This window comes from Ambystoma mexicanum, chromosome 5q (assembly GCF_040938575.1).
Source record: "Ambystoma mexicanum isolate Mex_15411 chromosome 5q, UKY_AmexF1_1, whole genome shotgun sequence".
Lineage (NCBI taxonomy): Eukaryota > Metazoa > Chordata > Amphibia > Caudata > Ambystomatidae > Ambystoma > Ambystoma mexicanum.
Window position 1 is genome coordinate 784,787,262 of NC_090933.1, and position 27,060 is coordinate 784,814,321.

Sequence of the window (27,060 nt, forward strand, 5' to 3'; positions counted from 1 at the left end):
TGGTACTGTCCATGGCTCCAATAACAAAGCAGCTTCAGTGAAATCAACACAGCCGGTGACTTGGAGAGACCGATACAAGGGCGGTCTGTGTTGAAGCCAAGGTTGCAAGCAGCGACATTGTATGGGGAGCGCTGGAAAAAGCATTGTATGAAACGTGTGTGATAACCAACACGAGTAAAGTTGAACTGCAGATGAGTGATTGAACTTTGAAACCAAGATGCAATACCTTTGACAGAGTGGTCTGGCACCACATGTGTGCTCAATCGAAGGTCTCTGTGAGGTATCCAGCTGGGAGTTGACAAAAGCGAAAGAGTGGCAAAGGATTGTGAATCGAAGTGGTCCTGCAACAGGTCAAGCAAAATCCTGTGCACAATCGAAAGTCTACAATGTTGATACAGTAACGAAAGTTTATAACAAAGTAGATTAAGTTGTTCCGAGCCTGGCCGAGGGAGACCGATTAAAGATTTTGGGTCAAAGCGGGTCTGAACCCAGTGGAGGGTGATCCAGGGTGAAGCGTGAATCACCCAAGAAATTGGATACATGAACATCCTGAGAACAATGCGTTAAAGTAGATCTGAGCCCGACATAGGGGGATCCGAGGTGAATAGTAAATAGCCTAAGAAAATTGTGTATATGTGAAATACAAAAAGGAAAGGAACATTCTTTGTTGCATCAGGTCTGCTGAAAGAAAAGACTTTGAATGGCAAAGAGACTTTACCACAGAAAGCCATGATGTGGAAGTTTTGAACTGCCGCTTGTGCTAGAGAAGCCAGAGACTTGTGTTAAGCTCGAGTGTGCCGCCTTTTTCCGTGCTGAAAATAGAGGGAAGGGAAGCCAACGGCTTGAATATACTGCTGTATCACTTCTTGAACACTTGTCTTTTGCATAACATTGTTTCCCACACTATTTGTATTTAGCGGTAAGGATTGGCAATAGGTGTATTAGTTTAGGCCCTTTTATTTTGACAAGACACCACTAGGACTGCATTATTATTATTTGATGGTCGTAGCTTGCTCCCATCTTTAGATTTAGGATTAGATAGGCGTTTTTCAAACCCAACTGAAGTTCAATAAACACTGTTGAACTGTGGTCACTTGGGTCTGTCTTACTGTTGATATCATGCCTTCCTTACAGTAGCATCTTATAGCACATGTGTTCAGTCCAAATCATCTCAACAAAGGGCCATGTGAAGAATTGCTTTCGATCAAACATGCCATGTATATATGACAAATACAAGTTTTGTGTCAGTATTTGCCCTGTGCAGCAGAGCATGCGGTGAGAGGGGGGAAAAAAAAGAATTTCTTGTGATTTTAATGATTAGACTTATTCTTGGTATGCCAGCGCAACCAGGATCATTACAGAACCTGTACTTTCATATAGCAAACCTGCCATGTACCTTGGTAAGTCATTGCTACCAATGTCCTTGGAGATCCTCCAAGCCGCTTTCTCTCAGATACACTACCATCTTAGTTTCTGTTGATTTATTTATCAAATGTGGCAGCTTCCCCTGCCCCAACACTCCCTATCAAAACAGAAAAGGGTATTCTGAACAACAGGTTTCGTCTTTTGGTCTCCCTGAGACAATCATATCAGACAGACGGTCTCAATATGCATTTAGCTTTTAGAGTCCACCTATCAGCACTTAGAAACTAGCATGCACTATCATCCTCTTACCCCCAAACCAACAGGAATACTGAAAGAGTAAATTAAGCCTAAGAAGAATATCTTTAGTGTTTCACACCCACACACGATAACGGAGAACTCCGTTAACCACTACAAAATGTGCACACAATGTCACTATTATTCTATTACTAGCTGATATACCTGGTGTTTCCCGGGATTTTATTTTCTTATAGGAACTATTTGTTAGACGTACCTTAAGGTAGTTTTATGCTTTTCGGAAAGACTCCATAAGAAAGGTGAAAAGAAAAATGTACTATATTTTCTGATTATTTCTCATTTTAAAAATGTTTTCTTTAAAAGACTACACAACACAATGTACTGTTCTTCTTAAAACATCATTCTGAAACTTAGAACTGTACGTGAGAACTTAACATGGGGATGGATTCCTGAGCAGCATGATGGGTGACATGATGCAGACGGTGACAACAACTATGGACCAAAAGTTCAATATTACCAAAGTAAAGTACATGTTCATTGAAGGGTTTGTTTATAAACAACATTCTTTGTTTCCCTTCCTGATGAACACTGTTGCTTCAATTACCTTGTGCCATTACACAGGCTAGGTTGCGAAGCAGCATAATGGGTGACCCAATTTTCAGTCGAAGGTTATGTGGTGGCATTACCGGAGGTGAGGGGATGGAGTGAGCTGAGGAATTCTGTTGGGTACTTGTGATGAATGCACTAGGAAGCACCCAGGAAATATCTCGACAGACATTGGCTCTGACAATACCGCCAGCATAAGCAGGTTAAACAGTGCAGCAAAGGGTTAAATGTTCCTGGTAGAGGGGGAGGATAATTGACAGTGTTTTCTAACCAATCACAGCAGGGATTCAGGCTGTTGTCTTTTTCTCTTGTTTTGTGGTTGCTAGGGAACGGAGGAGCTGGAGGAGGAAAACGACGGTTACGTTTGGGCTTACTAACAAGAAGCAGGACGAAACGAAACCAGACACGGAAGAAGAGATATATGTAAATATATAAAAATAGAAGCGAGCAGAAGTTGCACCGTTGCAGTGTTTGTTAAGTTAAGAATATATTTAAAGAAGCGTCCCACGGAAACGCCGTAGAAGAAAACTCGAAGCGGCAAAATTCCCGACTGAGTGTCGGAGCGACTGTAGAGGTGAGAGCTCTTTGAGGGGAGAGAAGCAGAAAACAAACCTTCGTAGCTACTCCGAAGTCGCTGCAGAAACTCCCGAGTTGTGTGACAGGCGGATCACAACAACGGGAAAAGTGGGCGGAGTTTACTCGGAGTCGCCGAGAAGGGAGAGAACAGCTGCAAAGTGAGGCGGAACTCTTTTCTAGTCGTCGCCCGAAGTAGGAAGCTGAAGAAAGGGGCGGAGAGCAGCCACCGAAGCCGACGCAGCACACAGCTGATCGGAGACGAGAGACGCTTCGTAATTGATGAGGTGAGAGGAATGAAGCCGGCGGAGGGCGGGGGCGGCTAAAAGTGTTCATTGCATGCTCAAGCAGTTTAACGAAATACAGGGGGAAGCTTGATATACAGCAGAAGTGGAAAGACAGCGAACACATCCGAGAGTAATAGAGAGAGATTATAAACAAGGACTGAGAAGTGAGGTACAAGTGGTGAAAAGACAAAGAAGCTTTACAAAAGCCAAGTTAAAAAGCCAATTGTTCCAAAGTCAAGAATGAACTAGAGAGTATCAAGCCATAGCCCAAAGGCACTTGGGGAATAACGTGAGCGCTACTTGAAGAGAACGTAACAAACAGCCAAAACAGAGAAAGATAGTAATACAGGAAAAGAGACTATGAGGTGTTTGTGAGAACAGAGACTGTGAGAAAGATCTTAAGAACTTGAGAGAATAAATTTAAGAGGACTACCTGAATTATCCAGCGGCGGTACCTGAAATAATTATAAGCCGAGGTCGACAAAAGAGTTAAAGACGTATCCTTTTATCTGTAAACCAAGAGAAGTAAAGTTAATAAAAAGTGTGTTTGAAATAGAATAACTTCTACTTCCGGCCTCAGTGTCATTATTACAGAACTTGCAAAGTGCCGTCTTACAGTACTTTACGGCTTCGTCGGCATCCACCACTGTATCGATTGAGCTGTACTCAGTAACTATGCCCAGAAGCATAACCTGAATCTGATTACTCATTTTAGCAGCGAGGATGGCTCGTTCACACATCCACTCATGATTTTTGCAATTTGACGATACGTTTGGATATACTTTATGTATTAGTTCTGTAACTGATGGCACCATCTTGCAAAAATCTTCTGGAAAAGAAATTTCATCTGATGCTGCAACCATTTGGAAACTTCTGGAATGCTACCTGGCTTCACCTTCGCCTCTCGGGTCCATTCGCCTCTCATACGCCTTCGCCACCTACACGCCAACGCTTTGCCAAGCCACAAACACATTTTGACTTTTATAAATATAGATTTCTTCACCCCTCTGCATCACTTACAGCATGCATCTTTGAGTCTTCCTCCTCCAATTCAGTCTCAGGATGTCCAATGCCCTCAGTAGTAATCTTAGTGAACACTATACAAAAAACATGGCAAGCTCTTGCTCGCACCTTGCGGGAATCCCAACATGGTGTAAAAGGGGCATCACAACCAACTTTGTCAATCAGGTCCATCTTTTAAGAAGGGCAAGTAAGTGTGTTTGTCATCGAGAACTTACCATCCTCTATGGTACCATCCACAATTCTGGCATCCATCTAGTATCCCATACTTATCTGCTGAAACGGTCTGTGCCAGGAAGGATGACAGAACTTTCTTTGCCTTATCTTGCTCCTGTAGAGAAGCAGATGTATACGTCATTAGACCCCACACCCCACACCTCCGTCATATTGGAAGAACAGGAAGACATTAAGCCTGTTTCTGGGTATTATTCCTATACCACATCGAATATTTGAGAGACGTTATGCACTCAGACAACCGTATCGAACTGAAGTGGTAAAAGGAAGACTACAGACACCACTGAATATCGAAGAGCTGTAAGTGGAACCTGACAAGTACAAAGTGACGCCATGAAGAGAAGACACGATGACGCACTGAAATGATATATGAATATTTAAAGAATTAAGATGCGACTGAAATGAAAAAGTGAACATGTATGAGAATAAGAAGAAACCATGAACACAAAGAGGATAAGTGACCAGAGAGATTGTATATGTATATTTGCAGAAACAAGTTAGACCAGAAAACGTACAAGCTTGCTAAAGTAGAAACTTTGGCGCAAGTAAAGCTGCCATTTTGAGAAGATGGATGTCGGTTTTGTGTAATAGTAAGCAGGAAGCCTGAAGGAGAGAGACCAAGGCTGCAGAGCTGGCATGTGCTGGAATACAAATCTGTGCACGAGTAAAGAATAGCTATTTGGCTCAGGGTCAAGGATAATGCAGCAAGAATAACTACAAAGACTGAGAGGAGCCAAAAAGGATAATTTCTGGACGCAGGACATATTTCTCTTAGATCAGGTAAAGGAGTGAATATTTGCGAGTGCCAAGTATTGTACAATTAAAGAGTTGGAAAGCACATACAGAATGGAGCAACCAAGTGTCCAGAGGCTGAAGAGAATAATAAAACTCAGTTTTATTCAATCAAATAGCACAAAATAGGATAGTAGAAGAGACAAAATCATGGTCTCCTCACACGTGGTTCAGAACCAGTAGACAAGCTCCGGATGAAGATAGCAATGTACGGTCACTCCCGTAAAAGTTCCAGATAAGAGAACAGTCAGCAAGGTCAACTACAAAGAGGAAGCATTGGCTTAGGGTTTAACTGATGAGAGATGCTAAGGTAATTAGCTAAGGAAGCCAGTTGTCTGACGTTGCTTCTCACACCTGGGTCTCCTCGCTTATGTGGTGTTAATGAGACGAATGTCCAAGGTTGGTAAAGAGATGCCAACCAATCACAAGGTCCTATGTAATGGCGGACTATACATTGTTCCATACAGCAATACGCTGCTATTTGCTCTGCTATTCTCTGTATTTTACGCAGTTCGAGGTGGTGCAAGGAGTGCCTACCAGATAAGGAGCATCCTATGTAGACTGTAGGTATATATGTTCCCTTAACCAATCCCTCTGCCCAATAGGTTTTTGCTGTTAGCCACGTAGGATGGCATGAGAACTGACGTACATCGAGGTATAAAGCCTTTTGCGTAGCCGAAATGCATTGAAAGTGTGTGAGCTGCAATTTGGTTTTGCTCGCAAGGCTTCCCTACTTTATTTGGACTGATAATAAAGTAGTATTTTGCCATTTTCGATTTTGTCTTATTACCTGGGCCCAAATTCCTTTATTGTGGTAATCCCATTGTGCACTTGGAACACTCCAGCTGCTACTGCACACCCCAGTCATAGTACATGGAATACCAGAGTTTGTAGTCTCTACAAACTGTGGTTCCATTGATCGCAGGCATAGTGTAGTTTCTTGTTGTCTGGAAACTTACAGATATTAGCAACACATTACTGAGGGACCTAAAGTGCAATAGGAGAGGCAATACAGACAATATTTTGACAGACGTTAAGAAGAAACATTTATTAGTTAACTGGGGTACACGAGAAACACCTATAAAGCATGGTAAGTCTAGGGTTTTTTAGCATAGAGTGATTAAAAACATTATTAAGGGAAGGGTTAAAGGAAAGGAATATTCAAGAATTTAAATTGTGGAATGCATTCATGACAATCCTACCAACACTAAATCTGTTCTTTAAAATTTGTAATAGAATAATGGGGAGTTTCAGTCTCAAGATATTTTATTTGGAATTTGCTATTGGTGCACGCTCTCTCCACACTCACACTTTTCATCCCCCATGTCCGCATGATAAAGAAGTGTTTATAGATAAAAATACTTGTAATAATAACTCTTTATAGCAATGTGGGCAAAACCGCTATCAGACAGAGGGGTTTTAAGCAGGACTCTGGTTCTAAAGGTAAAGGTGGACTTGTCCCCAACAAATCAAGACTAATGTGTTGTGTGGGAGTGGGGCTTGTGTGAAAGTTGCTGGTCAGTCTGCCTTCTCAAATTAACGTGAAGGGTGGAGTTCACTGTAGCAACAATGAATTTCTGAAGATGTTTGTACATAGTAAGAAGAATAGAACAGTTTTTTTGTAAAACACTACTTGAGGCTTTCAACAAATACATAAGAGATTCTGTGAACAGCATGACTTGACAAAAATAGATTTAAGGGGACAATTGAAGCCCTTAACAGTGAAATGTAGAATTTACAATCAGAGTAGAAAGAAAGTTATATTTTAAATAAAACTGCGAGGGCTGTCCATCATACCTGTGGGAAGGGAATTTCTCCTTTATAGATGAAATTATGATTTTCTCTACTTTCTGATCAGTTTCTGTTACCAAATCTGCAGGTGAACTTTTGAGCATAATGGACACTTCATCTTTCAGTGCTTTGCAGACTTCCTTGAAGAGGAATAAAACACCTGGTTAATAGGATTGCGGGCAACACACCTGAATATATGCAACATATTCCAAGCACATAAAAAAAAATAAGTAACTTACCCGTTATGGTGACATCTGTGTGATCAGCCCTAATGCCTTTGCATTCGCAGTATGCAGGAAGATCTCCAGGGTAACGGGAATAGTTGAATAATACATTGCAGTGAAGCAATATACGCAGGTGAAGGTCCACGTCACTGGTTCGACAATAATGTACCTTCTGACTACCTAACGTTCATTTCTTTAAAAAAATGCCTACCAGCAAGTTAACATCTCAAGTGGGTTTAAGCTATGAAGATAAAGGGCATGGAGTCTCCCCCCATTCTAGACAACGGAGGCGATCCCAAAGCAGAATATGGATTTTGAGGATGGCAGGAGGGACTCCTAGGATGGATCAAACGGGTAAGTTCTGGAGCACAGTCTGAAAACAATTCACTGGCTTCCCGCAGTAATACTTGCAGAAAATAGGTCTCTGAAAAATGACCACCCTACTTTTGCCTCAACTGAAGTGTAACAATTTCCTTCTAGAATGGTGGCGTGCAAAACATGATCATGCAAGAGGCTACCCAATGGAAAATCATGAATCTATTCTTATTTTATTGATGTCTTATACATAGCCAACATGATAATGCAGAGATACCTGCATTAGTGAAAAAGATCTGCATTAACAAAAGGCATGTGTGTATATATATATTGACAAAGATGGCCTCCGACCACAAACCAGAGATGTTGGTTACAATTGTGGTTTTAATGTAGGCAATTATGTTGGTCTACTGCAGCATCCAGTTTAGCACTGAACAGACGATGGTACTAAAGTCATCTTGAGGAGCTTGCTTTGCCTGAACAAACGCATCACAAGGACTTAAAACGTCCAGCATTCCCTTCACCTGGAAATGATATGGAGTAAGGGTTAAGCTTCTACATTTCTCCAGGGCAGTCTTAATGGCATGCAGTACCAGCGTTTTCTAATGTAAGTGCTGCAGATTTAGGGTTTCCACATCTGGTCCTAGATCTGACACAGGGTGGAAGTGAACAGTGGTTTTGAATTTAAAAAGAAAAAACAATTAAAAGAATAGTCCACTTGTGATTTAAAAAGGAGCCATTTTCCAATACTATAGGCAATGAATCAGGTCATGTTTTTACAGAACACTTTTCTGAGGGACATGACCCCATTTACCTTGCTACTGCTCCCCCTTATGGGTTCCCAGATTCCTGGTCAGTTCCTGGTCCCTCACTGTCACTCAACAGTCCTTTGACCCTCCTTTAGCCTTGTTTTTGATTATTTTCTCAGTTCACAGTTCCACCTTTGCGGCATGTACGGGAACAAGTTGCATTCTGTGCGGCAGGGACATGATGGGCCTCATTACGAGTCCGGCGGTAACCGAGGCAGTGAAACCGCCTGGTTACCGCCGGACTTGTATTACCATTCCGCCTCTGACTCCCGGAATTACCGGGGCATTACAACCCCGGTGTCCCGGGAATTCCGGAGGCGGAATGGTGTTAATCCCCATTCCCATTGAGTCCAACAGGACTCAATGGGGATGGGGATCATGGAAACACCGGCACCATCTCATGATGGTGCCGGTGTTTCCTCATCCGCCTGCAGGCGGGCGGTGTTAAACTCGCCAGGTCAGACCTGCAGGCGGAGGCGTCAAACCCGCCAGGAGTTGTGAACGCCCGGCATGGAAACAACGGTGGGGGCGGGTTTACCGCCACCATTGTTTCCATACCGGGCAAGTTATAATGAGGCCCGATGTCCTTTTACAGGAGACATTGCTTTAACAGAAGATTTTTTTATTTTTTATTGGGGAACAGGTGTCCCTACACTGTGGTTTATTAGGGAACTATGTCAGTGCAGGGGCAAGATAATAAACAGGGATAGCATAAAGTGCAACTAAAGATCTATCAGGATTTTTTAAATAAAGCTTGCGGAAACAACGTTCACAATGCCTCTCAGACTCAGGAAGTATATGCATCCATCCATCCAACGCTCACCCCCTCACTTTCTTTCACACAATCCATCCAACGCTCATTCATCAATCCACCACACATCCATTGAACACTCGCCCTCCCACCTCACAAAGCCACCTTTCCAACTGTCACCCTCTCACACACAATCCATCCACCACTCACTCTATAACTCACTAGTTCACTTCTCACTCAATCTATGCATCCTCTTTCACACTATCTCACCGACCCATTCAACATTCATGCTCTCTGGCCAATCCATCCAGCAATCCTCGCTCAGTCATCCTCACTTACTGGTCCATTCTTCCGTCCCTCAAACTCTCACTCACCAATACAAATACCCAACACTCTACGTGTACTGATCAACTCACCCTGTCATTCACAATCATTCACAATCGGTCTATTATTCTCCCATCTCTCACCTTCTGACTCTCTTTCCAAAATACCCATCTAAACCTGTCCTATCACCTTCCCACTCAAAACGCTTCAATCCATCCATCCTACACTCACCCTCTCACCACCTCTTCCAGCATTGCTGAGGAATGCATGTCCAGCACCTGAGACTGCCCCTTTGAAACAATATCCTGGGCTCACAGGATACAATGGCAACTGTGGTTTTCCCACTGAACCCGATGGCAAGCAAGTTTTCCAAATGTGCAAAATGAAGAGTGCCCACCATAATATAAAGCTACAGCCAGCAGGGGCCTACAATCAGCGTTGGCACATATTTTTAGACAGCACACAAATGCATGGATTAGAAAGTCAGAATCACAAACTAATTTCCAGTATTTAGGATGATTTACTATTGATTAAAATTTGAAATCACCTAATTCAATCTATAAACAATCTACACATAAATTCCACTTGAAATACTCAGAAAATAGACGACGATAAACGGGGGTGTATGTCTTGTGCACACATAAACTTACAGGCGCTTACATACTTTACATATCAATGCAGCAACAAGTATGTTACCAACACCCCAACTCCCTCCCCTCCCCCAGCCTAACCACCCACAATATTCTCCTTCTGTGTACCTGATTATACTATTCCTATACATTGTCACTTGTCCCCAGGCTCTGAAGGAGCCTTCGTCTCTATTTGGACTGCAGTCGCAGTGTGCGCAGAGGCCATCAGTTCCTGCACCATCTGCTTCCAGGCCTCCAAGTCCACGCTTGGTTCCTCCTGGCCCAGACGGGCCGCCTCTTGCCACACTGAGGTTTCTGCTTGCATCTATTTTTGGAGATCCACCGCCACTTATTTATATCCGGACTTCTGAGCCTTCCAGCCCATCCTGCGCTTCACTATCCTGCGCTTCGCCAAAATGTAAGCCAGATCTTTCAACTTAATCTCATGTCTTGCCTTCTGCGGGCGTGCAAACATGCCGAGCAAACAGGCCTCAGGAGATCCTGTGTCTAGCCTAATGCCCGTCTTGGCTAAGGCCTGTGCTATCTCTGCCCAATAAGGTCGTATTTTGCTACACGCCCAAAACATATGCACCAGGTCCACATTCGTCCATCCGCATTTCGGGCAAGTCTGGTGTCCTGCGTTATTTGGCTATCTTCTTCGGGGTTAAGTATGCTCTGTGCGTTATGTACAGCTGGATAAGCTGGAGCTTTGCGTTTCTAAACCCTCTTTTGCAGTAACCCAGTACTCTATTCCACTTCCCTTCTGTCAATTCCTCCTGCAAATCCTCCTCCCAGCTATGTCTCAACTGCGCCGGCAATTCCCCCCACTCTGACATCAAAACCTTATAAATCCTTGACACTGCATGTCCCCATCTGAGGTATCACATAATGTTTCTATTCTGTCTGTAATATGCCCTCTATGCCTGGCCATTGATGTTGTAACCTGGCGAGTAGTGAGGCATGTACAATGTACTGTCCCCCATGTATACCCATTTCCAACTTGAGTGTAATAGAGTCCAGAGGTTTACCCTCCATGAGTAGATCTCCCATCAATGCCACCCACAGAGGTTCCCAGTATTTCTGTAGACTTAATCTGAATTGTGGGTCTGCCTCTTTCAACGCCACTAGAGGAATCTGTGGGGAGTAGGGCGATTCTATTTCCAGAAATCAGCAGGCCCTATGCCACATCTTCCTGCCTAACTCTAACAGCCTAGGGGTTTTCGGTATTCCCGATTCCTCGATCCATGTTACCTCCCTCAGAAAGAACAAGGTGCATGCTGATGGCAGCATTTGTGTTTCCTGGGTCTGCTCATCAGCCCACCACTTTGTGACAAACTGCATCCGACACAACCACTAAATATGCCTCCAGGTTGGGTATTTTAATCCCTCCCAGGTCAGACGGTCTTTGTAATTTTCTCAGTGCCATCCGACATCTCGAGTTGTGCCATAGAAACCTCTGGCATATTTTATCAAGTTTCTTAAAACAAGCCTTGGGTATGTTATACGGGACATTAGTGAAAAAGTGCAACAGCCTCGGGAGCACCACCATCTTTAACAATGCTGCTCTCCCCATCACTGCGAGCGGCAGTTTAACCCCAAAGATCGTGGACATTTCAATTTTAGTTGCTCCTCTCAGTGTATTCTGCGAGTGTCCTACCTTAGGGTCATGGAAAATGTCCACCCTTAGGTATCTAATTGTTTCTACTTTCCATTTTATCGGTAGCAATGGCAGTGCATTTAGGGGCTTCACTCTATACCCAACGAATCGAAACAAGCACGACTTCTGTACATTGATCGTAATGCCCAACGGATCAGCGTATCGATCAAGCACATCTAATATATACTGTAAGTTGGTTTCCAGCTGCTGTAGGTACAGTAGCATATTGTCAGCATATTAATAAATCAGATTGTTCATACCTTTTACTGCTATGCCCATTTCTCTATGTTACTTCCTCAGATACACCGCTAAAGGCTCCAGGGCCAATATGAAGAATGCCTTGTGCTTTCATTGAGCTTCCATCGGTCGAAAAATTTGGTTGCCCGTCTTAACCCTCGCCACTGGGCTGCTATCTGCTTTACCCTCCGTAGATATGTAGGCCCCATACCAAATTCCTTTAGTACCGCCAGTAGCCATGGCCATCTGACCGAGTCAAATGCCTTGACCGCGTCCAGCGAGGCCACCGCATGAAGATTTGTGCTGTTCTGGGTAGCATCAGTAATAAGACGGCTCTCCCTTTGTATAGTATTTTCAGCAGTGCCGGATATAGCAGCATGTATTTGAGGTTCGCCTTGCGCAGTCTTCGCTTGACCACCATAAAATGAATCTGCTGTTTCTGCACCTGCAGAGTATTGTCTGTGTATGCCATTATGGTGGCTGACGCTCTCTGTATCGTGCCCCCTTTTCCAAAAGTGTTCGAGAATCTTCTCCCAGTCCCTGTAATTTAGTATCCGTGTGATGAGCCGCGGTGGGGCCCCCGGCGGTGATTTCCTAATCAGGGCCCTGTGCGTCCCCTCCACTGGTAAACCCTGGGTGAGGGTGCCCAGGCCAATTTCTTGGAGTATCATATTTTCTACGAAGTTGGTGGGATTCACTCCCTATTCGCCTTCCGGGAGTCTGACAATTCTGACGTTGTTGCGTCGCACCCGCTCCTCCGCATCCTACGCCCTGCCCTCTAGATTCCTCACTTGCTGCTGAAGTATCGACACATTTCTTGAAGGGTCCCTGAGGGTGTCCATATTCACTGCCACCTCCTTCTCAAGTGCCCCTGAACACTCTGCAAGTGACCAGACTTCTTGTCTCAGGAGATGCACATCTGAACTGATGGTGTCCATTTTGGATTCAAGCGCAATCTTCAGTGCCACTATGGCCTCCAATACCTGGTCCTCCCTCTTCGTTTGGTGCCGTTTGCTAAATGGAGAAGAGTTTACCGGTCTTCCCTTCTCGCTTGGATTCACTGATTTGGTGAAACTGTCCAGTGTGGGCTGCTTGCCTTTATCCTTTGCGACTCAACGCCATTGCTGCATGACCAGGCGCCAGCTTCGCCTGCAACCCTGCACCAGCACTTGTTGTTCAGTTTGACCTCTTCTCCCAGCGCATTGGGTGGTGGCCTTATCTGCCTCCTTCTGTTGCCTGGTGTCCTAATTGTGTTCGCTCCCCACTCTGCCCATGTGCCTTGCTCCATGCCAATTTGCAACGTCAAGCTTAGGGGTTCGCTTTGAGAGGCAGTTTATTGTCTCCCTCGAGTAACCTCTTGGATGATCCACAGAATCTGTTGTCCCAGACGGGTCGTTGGATACCGTTGCACTCCACTGTAGCTTAGTTTCTGGAATGTATTACGGCTGCGGCCCCTTCTGCCGGGCCTCTCTTTGCTTCGTGGGGCTACCAGCCCACTTATGACTCCCTCTAATGCTCCAGCGTGGGGCTTGCTTACCTATAGTTTATTCAAATCTTGCCATGCCCTTGCTTGTGTGCCCCCTCTCGTTGCCAGCAGTCATTTGTCCATCACCTGGTTTCCAGCGCTCTGCCGCCTGCCTGTGCTATTCACAGTATGCATCTCTATGTGGCCCGCTCTTTTGGCGTATCTCGACCCATCGTCTGTGTGAATTTATGTTTGTGCATGTGTTTTGCATGCCCACCCCACCAGGTCTTGCCTGCCTGGGTATTAGGTTGCCCTACATGCCACACCCTCTCACTGCCCATTGCTTCCTCTGTTGCTGCCCCAGTCAAGGGCTTGTTCCAGTCTCACCCCCGTAGGTTAGCATGCGTCTCCTCGCATGGGCCCAACAGAAATGACCGGCAACAGGGGGAGGACGTCAGTGGCTGTTATTGATGCCGAGCGCCTCCCGGCTTCCTTGCACCCTGGACTCTGCTGAGCCCCACTGCTATTGTAACTCTCCTTCCTTTATGCCAGTTCTATTGTTTGCGGGGTCATCCCTTCCTCCCTTCTCCTTACCGGCTCTCTTGGTTCTGCCTGCTTTCACAGGCAGTTGCCCTCCAAGTTGCCCCTGTCTGGTTGTTTCCTGGATGCTCCTGCGTCCACGATCCAGATGATACGTTGCACTGCAGGGCACACTTATTTTGCCCTTCAGTGCTGTCGGGCTGGCACACTGCTCATGGCCAGCCCATCCACCACATGTTCCCGGACTTTCTCCGGTTTTTCTGACCGCTAGTACCTCCGATGGATGCCAGCTCCAGGTGCTCGTCCGTCATCACAATCTGTGGTCCACCTCTTTATGTTTGCTTCCCTGCAGCCGCCTTGCTGCATCCTGATCATTGGGCCTCCAGCTCTTTCCAGCATTTATCTCCTCGTACGCGGCACTTTGTTGCTGTTCTTTCAGCAGACGTTTTCCGCACTCGCCCTCTCCGGTCCTTCATTTGTGTTGGCCGCTCACGGTCTGTGGCACCACCTATGCCAGGCAGCTTCTCCGTTCTCTTCTTGGGCACCAGGTGGCGAGAACAGTCAAATCCACACAAGTGCGGAGGCCAGCATGTCCGCCTCTCCCCTGCCACAAGTCCTACATGGCTCCTGGGCACTTTGTCCCTCAGGCATCGGGAAATGCCAGTCCCTCATCTGCTTTCTTGTCCATACATTCTCCAGCCAGGCAGCTTTTCGCGCTCGCTCGTTTTCGGTAATCCAGCCTCCTCCGACCTTTCAATTGCACCAGTCTGTGACCACCTGTTTCACTTTGCACACGTAATGCTGGAGGTAATTTTTTTATGCACAAATGCCTCTCCACAAGGCCAGGATCTTTCTGGATCTTCAGGCGCTCAAGAGGACACATCCTTACAGCATGGCTTCCTAACCACGCCCTCAAGTTACTATGAATAACTTATTGTAAAATTAAACAGGTTTTTGCAAGTCTAAGTCAAGACTAAATCAGACATTAATTAAGGCTAATGCTAGGAGAAAAGCAGCTCAAATAAGTCTCTACTGCATCAAGAGAGTAAAAGCACCCGTATTAAAGCAAGTTAAATCCTGGTAAATATGGGGGGGCACTGTTGCGCTCAACGAGTATGGCCGCTTGAGCGTCTAGCTCAGCGTCGGGGGAAATCCTTGTCTTTTAATTTACCTGCGGCAGTGAAGTACAGCTGAAAAAGACAGCGCTGGCTGCTATCTCTCCGACTCCAGAGGGAATTGGCTGACCCTCTGCCTCGGGGGCCCATGGTCTTGTGCGCTGCTTCCTTCTGAAAGTTGCAGTGGAATTCCCTGGCGGAGACCCGGGCTGCGGCTCCGTGCAGCTCGGCTTGCCCAGCAGACGAGTGGCGAGGCTCCGGGGCCTGGTGGGGGGGGGGGGCGCGTCTTTCTACACTGCCCTAGCTGGGGACATTTCAACGGCCTTGCTGCTGGGCTGCCATTGCAGGCGGTCATCTTGCCTGCGGGCGGCTGTGGTGCCCATCGCGAACGAGGCCCCCACTGAACGTGGGCATCATCTCCGGCATGTTGGCAGCTGGCAACGAACGGCAGTCATCGGCTGAGGAGCTTCTCCACTTTACGGGACAGCCTGATCCTGGCCCACGCTGCCCACTGTGGATTCACTAAGCAGGGTGCACCAGGGAGCTGCACAGCCGGCGTAGCATCGGTTGGCTGACACGTTTGGGGCCCCTTGTTCTTCTGTCATCGGCCCGGCGTGGCATATCTCTTTGCAAGGTAGGATTGCGTGGGGTGACCGGGGGGCCCACAGCTCACATACAGCACAAGCGAGGTGGAGGCTCTACATACCCAATAGAGCTGCGTGGGCCCCTTCACCCTCCTGCAGTTGAAGTGCGCTGCCTGTCCCAAGGCTCTGGGGTACTGAGAGGTCTCTGTGATCTCTAGTCCCTTGGGTGTTCTCCTGCATGATCCTAGATCTTCTCATCGGATACAGGCTCGGACAGACCCTCGAATCTTGGTCCAGCACCCATAACTATATACGCCCACACTCAAGACACCAACATACATGCCTGATGGCCCTCGTTGGCCCTTCCTTCACGATCCACACCTGATTAGGGCTTCCTGTGAACTGGCCCTTGTGGGCACGACTGAGCGTGGTGCACCTTAATTGCTCCATTGGGCTGCGGTATTATTCAGCGTGGGTGTGGATCAGCTCCCTGGTGAAGATACGGGTGCTACTTGCCTCTCTGCTGCGACTGTTTCAGTTTGAAAGTACGCGTGAGGCCACAGTCCATGCGACAGTTGGGGCACTATGCTGTACCTAACTGCATGTACATGAACTTTCTCTCGACTACCCTCAAGGCCGTACTCCCTATGGCTTCCTACTCGATCATACAACCATAAGATCCCGCGCTGCAAGGGCATTCTCCGTCCGGGTCTGCGGTCAGCTGTGGGCCCCCCCCTCGGTTCTTTCCCGTGGCGCCCTGGTTGACTTTCCCCCATGGCATCGCGGAGGTCTGTGTCCCAACCTGGCAGTCGCCCGTCGAGGAGCCTCCATCCGGCACCTCCTTCTGTTTTGATTGGGTCGGCCCTATCTGGGGGTGTGGGGCAGGTTGGGTCACCCAGTGTGGTGTACAGGGGCTGAGCACATGACAAAGGGGGCTGGCAAAATGCAGTGCTCTGTGAATATGTATACCAAGTCTGCACCGAGGGCGGGCGGGCCGCAGCCCGAGCAGGAGGCATCCACGTCGGCACCTGTTGACACTCCAGAGTCATCCAAAATGCTTGAATACATGCACAAGAACTTCACCGCATTACACCAAGTTAGACGACATGAGTGGGACTATATCCTCTATCAAAGCCCACATCGAGAGGATGGGCTACAGGGTGGTAGAGGTTGAAAACAGGGTGGGCACTGCGGAGGATGATATTGGAGCCCTCAACTTGGAAGGGAATACTCTATCCAGACGGGTCCAGGAAATAAGCAAGAAAAATGACAACCTAGAATCTCGGTCTAGGCGTAATAACATTTGTATTATTGGTGTCCCGGAAGATAACACTGAGGTTCCCATGAAGGACTTTGTAGAGCGCACGTTGTTGACCCTGCTAGACTCACCAAAGTTGTCTTCACAATTCGCAATTGAGAGAGATCATCGATCCCTAGCAGCTAAGCCAAAACCTGGGGCTCCCCCTCGCCCTATAATTTTGCGGGTATTGAACTACCATGACAGGGGCGCTCTGCTGCCCGCTGCCAGGGCCAAAGAGGTTCTTTTCTTGGGATCCTCCAGGATCCACCTTTATCCGACTTCTCTACAGCCATACAACAAGAGAGGAAAACATTTCTGGCGGTCAAGAAGAGGCTGCGCGATCTGGGGGTCAAGTACTCAATGTTGTTTCCTGCCAACTTAGAATGGAGCATCCCAACCAAGTACTATTCTTTACTATCCCTGAAGAAGCGTCCAAGTTTATTGAAGAACATTTCCCCAGGTGACCCTCGCCTGGGTTAATGCCTTTGTTAAAATCACAATGTTCTTGTATGCTATTGGTACAGTCTTTCTTGGTCTGGCCTCGTTTCATGCCCTGGTTGGGACCCCCGTACATGTTGAGCCCACTGGCTGCCAGCCTTGACTCGATAGTACCTCCAAGTTCTCCAATTTAACCATTGTAATTGATAAACGATATGCACTGCATCATACCTAGTTTATATCCAGAAGTGGCCGCTTTGCCGCTTGTTGGTGCAAAGCCCCCCAGGCAATGTCGCCACTGGTTATGTGTTGGGTTCAGTTGTGTTGGGGTATCACTTCTCTAATTGGGAGGGAGGTGTGGGTGGAGGAGGGATGGGAGGGAGTTATAAATAGAAAAATGCTTGGCCGGCGGCTGGAAAACGCGGTTCTTCCTATTGCTATTTTTAAGATCATTGCAATCTCAGATCTATGTCTTGTGGCCAGGGTGCTGCCCATCTGCTCTGGACTGTGGCATATTGCTGTTAATATTGGACTACAGATGGGTGGATGGCTGACAGTTTAAAGTGCATGAGCTGGAGCGTTAGGGAATGGGCAACTATGCTAAAATGAGCAAATTACAATTGTACATTGAATGGCACCAGATAAACCTGCTTTTGTTTTTTTTTGTTTTTTTTTTTTACAGGAAACTCATGCCCTTGCGAGGCCTTGTGAGGGGTTTGCGTGGTCCTGGGGTCATCAATGATACTACACTGCTCATTCCTCTCAAAACCGTGTGGTAATGACCCTCATCCATAAAGGCCTTCAGTTTCAACTGAGAAAATCACACGTAGACCCTATTGGTCGATATGTCCTACCTTTTGGGATGTTGCAGGGTAGTGAGATAGCGTTACTCAATATCTATGCCCCTAACATCGATGACCAAGACTTCTACACAGATCGCTCCTCACTACTGGCGTAGTTCCCACGATTCCCCATCATCTGGAGTGGTGATTTTAATACCATTCTCGACCTCCAGTACGACAGATCTGGCTCCAAACCTCCTCAATTGTCCAAAGCTGCAAAAACTATCATTGGACTTCTAGCCCTATTTGACCTTATAGACCTGTGGAGACTACTATATCCTGAATCTCAGATGTTCTTGTTCTATTCCACGGTGCAGGACTCCATTCTCGCATTGATAGATGTCTTCTCACGGGCACCCTAGTGGGTAACGTCTCGAATATGTCAATTCTTTCCAGAACGCATTTGATCACTGCCCAATAACGATCTCCTTGCGGTGGGTTCCTGATGCACCTACAGCAATGTCGTGGAGACTCAAGCCATTTGCCCTATTAGATACAGCCTTTGCCTCCGAATTGGGTACCAACATCGACAACTACATCTCGCTAAATACTGGCACTGTGCAATCGCAGGCTACCCTTTGGGGGGTGTTTAAAGTCTATATTAGGGGTATGGTGATCCTTAAGGAAGCAGGGATTCTCAGAACTAGGGACATCAATAAGAGCGAATCGAAGCTTGCTCTATTCGAGACCCAATATACAGTGTCACACTCAACTGACGCATTGACGACATAGGAGCCGAGTTGGATGTGTTTCGGACACATGTTGAGTGAGAGCAAAGGTTTCTCGATTCCCCCCAAGCCGCTCGGCGGTACGGGGAGGGCGAGCGCCCTGGTCGTATGCTTGCCAGGCTGATCAGACTTGAGCGGGGAACGTCGCATATCTCGTCTATAGAAATGGCAGATGGCACGCTTGCAGTGACGTCACAAGATATCAACACCGAATTTCGATCCTTCTAGGAGAACCTTTACTCCAATGCCAATACAGTCAGTGAGGCTGACATTGGTGCATTCTTGGATAGTCTCCCGCTCTCGATCCTCTCCTCAGTGACTAGGGATGCCCTCGATGTCCCACTCACCCTTGATGAAATATCGAATGCCATTGATCAGCTGGCCTCGGGGAAAGCTCCGGGTTCTGACGGGCTGCCAATAGAATTTTACAAGCACTATAAATCACAGCTCTTATTGCCACTCCTGACTCTATGGAACGAGGCATACCTCACGGGATCTTTGCCCCCCTCTCTCCGCGAAGCGATAATAACAGTCCTTCCCAAACTAGGCAAGCCCCTCACGCAATGCGGTTCCTACCGCCCCTTCTCAATCATAAATTGTGACGTCAAGATTTATGCTAAAGTATTGGCTTTGCCCCTTGCCCCGTACATGCAATACATTATTCATCCAGACAGTCAGGTTTTATCCCTGGGCATTCTACCTCCCTCAACCTGCGCCGGCTATTTAATGTTCTGGCACGCATTGAACCCAGCGTGCAAGCAGTCGCAGCAACATTAGATATGCAAAAAGCATTTGATTCTGTCTCCTGGGGTACCTATGGCAGGTGCATGAGAAATGCAATTTCGGTCCCTGTTTTAGGGCGTGGGTCAAGCTGCTGTATTCTTCCCGTCGCTAGGGTCCGGACTGGTAACCTATGCTCAGGCCAGTTTCCGATAGCAAGAGGCACGAGACAGGGTTGTCCCTTCTCGCCGCTAATCTTTGCCTTGGCTATTGAACTGCTGGCAGATAGGATACATCAGAGACACGCAAACAGAGGCTTACGGTTGTCGGGCCCATCGGAAATTATCTCCTTATATGCGGACTATGCCCTCCTTTTTGTTCGTCAGCCAGACCTCAACCTTTTCCCAATACTTGAAGATGTTATTCGGTTTGGCGAATTATCGGGCCTCCGAGTAAATTACTCCAAATCCATCTTATTCCCGCTGACAGCCTACTAACACGGCAGCGGAGCTCCTAGGGTTCATATGGGCTCAGAAAGAAATCGTATACCTGGACCTGGTAGTTACTCCCAATCCGGCCACGCTGTAGGATTCCAACTTTGGTAAATACCTAGCCATTCTAACCCGGAAATGCAAGGCTTGGACAAACCTACCTGCGGCCCTAGCTGGCAAGTCAGCCGTTCTCAAAATGGTGATACTGTCACAGCTGCTTTACAGATTTCTAAATGTCCCACTGTGGCCGGGCCGAGAGTTTTTCACTTCACTTACCCGTACCATTAATACTTTTTTATGGCACTCTGGCGCGGGTCAGCTGAAGCCAACGTCGCTGGCTACCCCAGTATCAAAGGGTGGCCTGGGAGTCCCTAATTTTGAGGGCTATTGGATGGCAGCTCAAGCCCACTTTGCTTCATTCTGGTTCATGCCCTCTGACCCCCCCTACAAGTAAAATTGAAACGTCTTGCAATGGACAGCGGGGACATCCGTACTGCAGTTCTCTTCCCCTGCGCTGCTAGTTTTGATCCCACTGACCCTGTGGGTGTAACGGTTCTAGCCTGGAGTAAGATGTGGAAGCAAACCCGAGCAACACGGCCGTTGCACGGTGACTTCCTGTTCTGGACATTTTTGCCTGGGGCCCTTCGGGTGGGCCTTGCGACAGTGGGCCAATGGGCCGAGGCGGGCTTGGCTTCTGTTCGTGACCGGTTTACACAGGGCAACTTCGCCGAATGGGCCAACTTACCGGAGTCTCTACAGGGTGGGCCCTCTCGCTGGTTGCATTACACGGGTTTGCGTTGTGCACTGAAGTCTAGAATCCCTGACTTCCCATCGCTCCCACAAGACAATACCCTCTTCTCTGAATTATTAAACACAGCAGCTTTTAGGGGCAAGGTCTCCCGCCTATATGCTATATTCCAAAATGTGATATCCCCACAACTCACTAGACTCAGGATACTGTAGGCCAGGGATCTGGGAACTGAGATTTCAGACCAGAGGTGGGAACGCATGTGCACTTATACACACAACATCTCCTTCAACTCACGGTTTAAGCTTATACAGTTTAAGATCCTGCATAGGTTCCATTACACACCGATCAGACTTCACCGCATGTCACATGATCACCCTTCTGCATGCCCGAGATGTAATGCTGAAGATGCAGACTACATACACATGCTGTGGTCATGCACGCTTCTTGTTCAATTCTTGTCTGAAGTATGTGCATCCCTCTCCACAATGCTGGAATGCGTCATTGTCCCTTCCCCCTTGACATATTTCTTCTATGACCTCCCCATGTTAAATCGCAGCTCCAGGAAGCTAGCCAGTTTGTGCCTGTTGCTTGCCACCTGCTGCATTTTATTGTGCTGGTTACGACCCAGTCCACCCACACACGAACAATGGCTCTGGGCCGTCACATGGGCTGCTGACACTGAGGTATGTTGGTTACTACTGCAGCCACCGACTAGACGCAGTGACATCTGAGGCCCGTTCCACTCCTACATTTCCTCCCTGTCTTCCAGTTCGACTGACGGGGACGGTGAACCGCCATCCCCCCCTGCTGATATCAGCCCCTTTTTTATCACCGCATTCACGTCACGTGTGTGGTTGCCATCCCCCTGGTCACCTTACCAAATTAAGTTGTTCTTTTGCACATGAATGGTTTGTGATTGTATATGTTTACCTGATATATGTTCACTGATGGGATATTTACCGCTTGTTTGTCGCTGTGCTGCCAAGTCTTATAATAAAGTTTAAAAAAATAAAATAATCCTGGTAAATATGGAGCAGGATAATTCAAAACATGGTCTCCTCACACGTGACTCTTAGCTGAAGAACAAGGTCTATTCATTAGCCCCAGACACGGATGGAAGAAGACCTTCGCTCCCCTTGAATTGTCAGGATAAAAATACAAGACAGAGCCTAGTTGAAAGCCGAAGGCCCTGGCCCGCAGCCTAGGAAGTCATATAATTGGGAATCACAGCATCTCGGTGCCGCTTGTTAGGGAGATTCATCAATTTTATTCTTCATCCCCTTTCCTAGTGAGACCCCCAGGACGTTTTGCTGGACGTCTGGATTTTTTCCTTTAATCCTGAATGAGTGGAGCCTTTTTCCACTCATTCATTCTTATGGGCTCTGTCTTGATATGATATGATATGGTATTTGTAACGCGCCTATACACAAGTGTTTCAAGGCGCAACGAGGCGGGGAGGTGGGAACAAGGGGAGACAGACAACGATCCTACTAGGCCAGGTGTCATTCAGATCGCGCAAGTGCAAGGGAAAGTGGACTGGGAAAAGGGGAAGGGGAGGGGGGAAAGTGCAGTACATGGTTAGTAGAATACAAGATAAATAATAGGGCCAGCTGGTAGCAAGTGCAAGGAAAGTGCAGTACATGGTTAGTAGAATACAAGATAAATAATAGGGGCAGCTGGTGGCAAGGTAAGTGCCGGGAGAAGGGGCTGTAGGATACAGAGACAGTCCAGTAGTGCAGGTAGGCAGTGCAGGGAAGAGTGGCTGGGCCAAGGACCGAGATCGGTGAGTGGCCCACTTGCAGATTCAGTGCAGGTTGAGTGATTTTAGCAGGGGAGAGAGGGAGAGAAAGCGGAGGCAAAGAGGAAGGTTTTGAGGTGCTTCCAGAACCGGAGATGGTTTTCCTCATGTTTCAGGGAGGCAGGAAGGCTGTTCCAGAGGGAGGCCCCTGCTGCGGAGAGAGATCTACCCCCAGCTCGTTGTTTGGAGAAGCAGCTGACCCTGAGGTAGTTGGAGGTGGATGAGCGAAGAGCTCGAGAAGGAAGATATTTAGGAAGAGAGAGTTGAAGGTATTTTGGCCTATGGCCCCAGAAGGCCTTGTGGACAATGCAGAGGGTTTTGAACTTAATCCTCGCAGCCACTGGGAGCCAGTGTAGTGATTTCAGTCCTGGAGGGATACAGTCCCTCGGCTTGAGGCCAAGGACAAGTCTCGCAGTCCTGTTCTGGATGAGTTGCAAAGGGCGGAGAGTAGAGGCAGGAAGATTTAGATAGAGGCTGTTACAGTAGTCCAGCTTCGAGAGAACCAGGGCTCTGGAGACAGTGAGCTTCTGGGGGAAGGAGAGGAAAGGAAGGATACCTCTGAGGAGGTGTAGCTGGTAGTGTGACTTCTTAGAGACATCAGATATATGAGGCGAGAAAGAGAGTGTGGAGTCAAAGATGACCCCGAGGTTTTTTGCCTTGCAGGTAGGAGCAGGAAGAGGGCCAAGGGAGGCCGGCCAGAGAGCTGCAGGGACGGAGGGAGTGGGTGTGCCGATAAGTAGAATCTCAGTCTTACTGGCATTAAGGCAGAGGTCGTTGGCGGCACACCATTCCTGGATAGCAGAAAGACAGTCAGAGATGAGGGAAGGGGAAGAGGAGGCCGAAGGTAGCCTGAAAATGAGCTGGGTATCATCCGCGTAGCACTGAAAGTTGGGACAGAGAGCGGCGATGCGGTGAGCAAGAAGTGCCAGATACTGGTTGAACAGCCAGGGGGAGAGGTTAGATTCCTGGGGGACACCACAGGTAGAGAAAAAGATGTCAGAGAGGAAAGAACCCAGTTGGACCTGGTAGGGTCGATTGGAGAGGAAGGAGGTCAGCCACGCCAGAGCTTGACCAGTGATACCCAGGTTATCACGGAGACTTTTGAGCAGGATGGTGTGGTTGGCAGTGTCAAAGGCAGAAGAGAGGTCAAGCAAAATGAGAACACAAGGGGTGTTAGAGTCAAGGTTTGAGAGCAGGTCCTCATGGATGTTCAGGAGAGCAGTTTCCGTGCTTCTGGCAGCTCTGAAGCCAGACTGATGGTCATGAAGACTACCAACAGATTCAGCATGGAGATAAATCTGGGAGATGGCCAGTTTCTCCAGGAGCTTGCCCAGGAAGGGAGTGATAGAGATTGGGCGATAGTTAGCTGGGCAGGAGGGGTCGGAAGAGGGTTTCTTAAGAAGGGGGTGCACAAGGGAGTGCTTGAGGGGGGATGGGAAGACTCCGGAGGTGAGGGAGTGATTGCAGAAGTCAGCCAGGGCTAGCGCCAGGGAGTCGATGTGGTCCTTGATAGTTTTGGAGGAACAGGGGTGGACCTGTTTTGACGAGACTTTCATAGATCGGACTTGGCTCGAAACCTCGTCAGCAGAAAAAAGGGGAAAGGCAGAGAAGGAGGGAGGAGGGGTGGCTGCAGAAGGGCCAGAGGGAGAGCAGGGAATAGAGGAGGGGAGGTGATAGGAGAAGAGTGAGAACAGGATGTCCTGAGTTTTTGAAATGAAGTGAGAGGCCAGTGCCGTGCAGAGGGCCTGGGAGGGGATAGGAGAGGTGGAGACTGCAGCAGGGTTGGCCAGCTCCTTGCAGATTTTAAAGAGTTTGGCCGAATTGTTAGATGCCGCAGAGATGCGGGCTTGGATAAGGGCTCTCTTCTTAGTGAGAACAGGGAGCTGGTATTGCCTTTGGAGCAGACGGCAGGCCAGTAACTCTTTCCTTTGTATTTTTACTGTCGTATGGAGTCTACTTTCTCCATATCTCTTAAAGGCATCCATGTTTTAATGTTGCAGCACACAGCTCCTTATGGGCAGTGTTGCTGAGGACCCTTAGAGCCCTCCTTTGAGATTATTTTAGGTATCTTTATGTAACTTCTGTTCTTAAAAATAGGTACTTTGTATCTGTACTAAAACTGTGATCTAAGAGATTGGCACACACCACCTTCAGTGGAGTGCCAAAAGGGATAACTAGTATCACCCGTCTCTTTGTTCTTGTTACTTTTAAGTTACATAGACAATCTCCTAGGTATGACTGGTGGCAATGGACGTGTCCTACCAACTATTGTGTTTAGTTTCTACCACAGGTTATGTCAATAGCCACTGTAGTGCACAATAGGGGCACCAGAGTACCATCTCAGGGGGGAAACCTTTTTCTACCGTCCTGGGGGGAGGAGGCCCGTGTGGGTGGTTTGCCTTTGGCGGGAACCCGTGTATGTCCCCCACCTGGCTCCAGTGTGTCTGGGCAGACAGGAAGTGGGGGAGTAGTCTTCAACTCCCCCTGTCCTTTGTCAGAGTGCCTGAATAGGATCAGCTGCTGAGAAAGATTGCAGAGTAGTGTGTGCTGGAACTGAATAAAGGTGAGGCTCCTGGAGTGGAAAGTAAGTCGACCACTGGAAGCTGCAGTAATCGAAGAAGACAACCAGAGATACCTGCAGAACCTTTGCAACACTGAAGTGACCACTGCTGTCCTGACCCAGTTTTCTGTGCGACAGAGGAGCTCCGATGAAGACGACTCCTTCCTTTTGACTGGTGGGAACAACCAGTCCCAAGACGAACTCTGTTTTGAGCCATCTCCCAAATTCCAGTGAGTTTACCGAGCCGAGAGACCCAATATGAGGAGACCTGCTGCCCATTCCGATTGCATCATCGAGGAAAGGTCAAACTCGTCCAAATCTTTGCTGAGCCCTTAGGGAACCTACAGAGATCTGATGCAACTCGCCCAGACCCCCTCACCAGAGTGTGGGACTGCTAGAAGCAAAGAAGATTGATCAGGCAAATCGCGTCCTTTGTTGATGCTGCAAAGGGGCCAAATGCACAGACTGAGCCAAGAAGTCATTGAAAGTCGTGCCAGAGATCCTCTTCTCGAGACTGCTGCGGAGTGAATCCATCCATCCATTGTCCTGCCTTTGTCACCAGACCAAGAAATTCAGAGGTTGAGTCCTGCCGCATCCCATCGAGGAGAATCCAGCCACAATCGTTTCTTCTAACCTAAGGTACTGTGGAGATAAAGGTATTGCTTACCTGAATCAGTGAAGTCGCACCAGAGGGTTGGAGTGCATCCAGGTGTTTAGGGCAACCCCCTCTTACCTTCAACCCAAGCTGCTGCTTGTGTCACCTTTGCGAGTCCTGAACAGGGTCTCTGCTATTGTTTAGCCGACTGGTATCTTCCTTCTTAGAAACTAGAAAGTATCCAAATGGAACTTTTTAACTTCCGCTGCTTCATAATACTTTTTACCCACTCTGAACTGTCTTTTAGTTAGGGTTGCGCTTTGGACTCTAAAAGATTTTCTGTGCTACGGGATTGCCTCTAGACCCTTAAGCTCTGCTAGCCTAACATTAATCAACTGTTTTCCTTCCCAAAAACCACTATCTTGTATGTAATTGCAGACTTAATGCATTTAACATAGTTCTTTTAAGCTTTGCGAGTGGGTTTTAATACCGATAATACGATAGAACTGCCATTACTGTCAAATCTCTGTAACAAATGTTACCGCGAGCAACTACCAACTAAGCAGTGGCCTTTGTAATGTATTCTAAAGTATGCCTATGTGTTTTAAGTATACGTGCTAAGTCTTTTCAAGTGATTCTGGTGTAAATATAATAAATATATATTTTAATATACATTTATGTGTTTCTTTAGAATTGTATTGCTAACTAAGATTCAGAGTACTTACCTACAGCTCACATCTTCCTCTTAAGAGAAGCCAGAGTGCTCTGCCACACTACCAAGGTTCCAGCAGTAGTACAGACTGATACTAAGAGTTGGGGATCTAAAAACCACTGGAATAGTTTACTGAAGTTATGCTACAAAGTAGCACTTGCAGAAAACTCCCCTAACACTGCTACCCTTACCATAGTTGTTACTCATGTGCTGATGTCCTGCCAAGTAGCCAAGGCTGGTAAAACCAATGCCAACCAATCACAGTCTTCCACCAACGCCATCTTTGCAACTGTTGCATCCGCCAATCCCATAGAGTAGGGATGACATGTATTTACAAGTATCAGGTTAGAGGTGGTCTCAGGTGGAGCCATCATATAAAGTGTATCCAATAGACAGACTAACCCCCATGTATCCTACATGTAGATTATCACCCTAACCAATCCCTCCGACCTGTAGGTTTTGTAGCATGTGACGTCAGTTGTGATGTATTTTTGTCTTATAAACTGTTGTTTTGCATTTTGAAGAGGAGAAGCTCTGAGACTTGTGTGCTTA

General features: G+C 47.3%; 1 protein-coding gene across 2 annotated transcripts in view; it reads right to left on the reverse strand.

The window, feature by feature from the left end:
• Window positions 1-27,060, reverse strand: part of IMPA1 (inositol monophosphatase 1) — a 319,632-nt gene that overhangs the window by 214,147 nt on the left and 78,425 nt on the right. For both annotated transcript variants that reach the window (XM_069621274.1, XM_069621273.1), the window contains one exon: window positions 6,930-7,063. In XM_069621274.1, coding sequence (XP_069477375.1) covers window positions 6,930-7,063 — 134 coding nt within the window. The remainder of the gene's footprint in view (window positions 1-6,929; window positions 7,064-27,060) is intronic.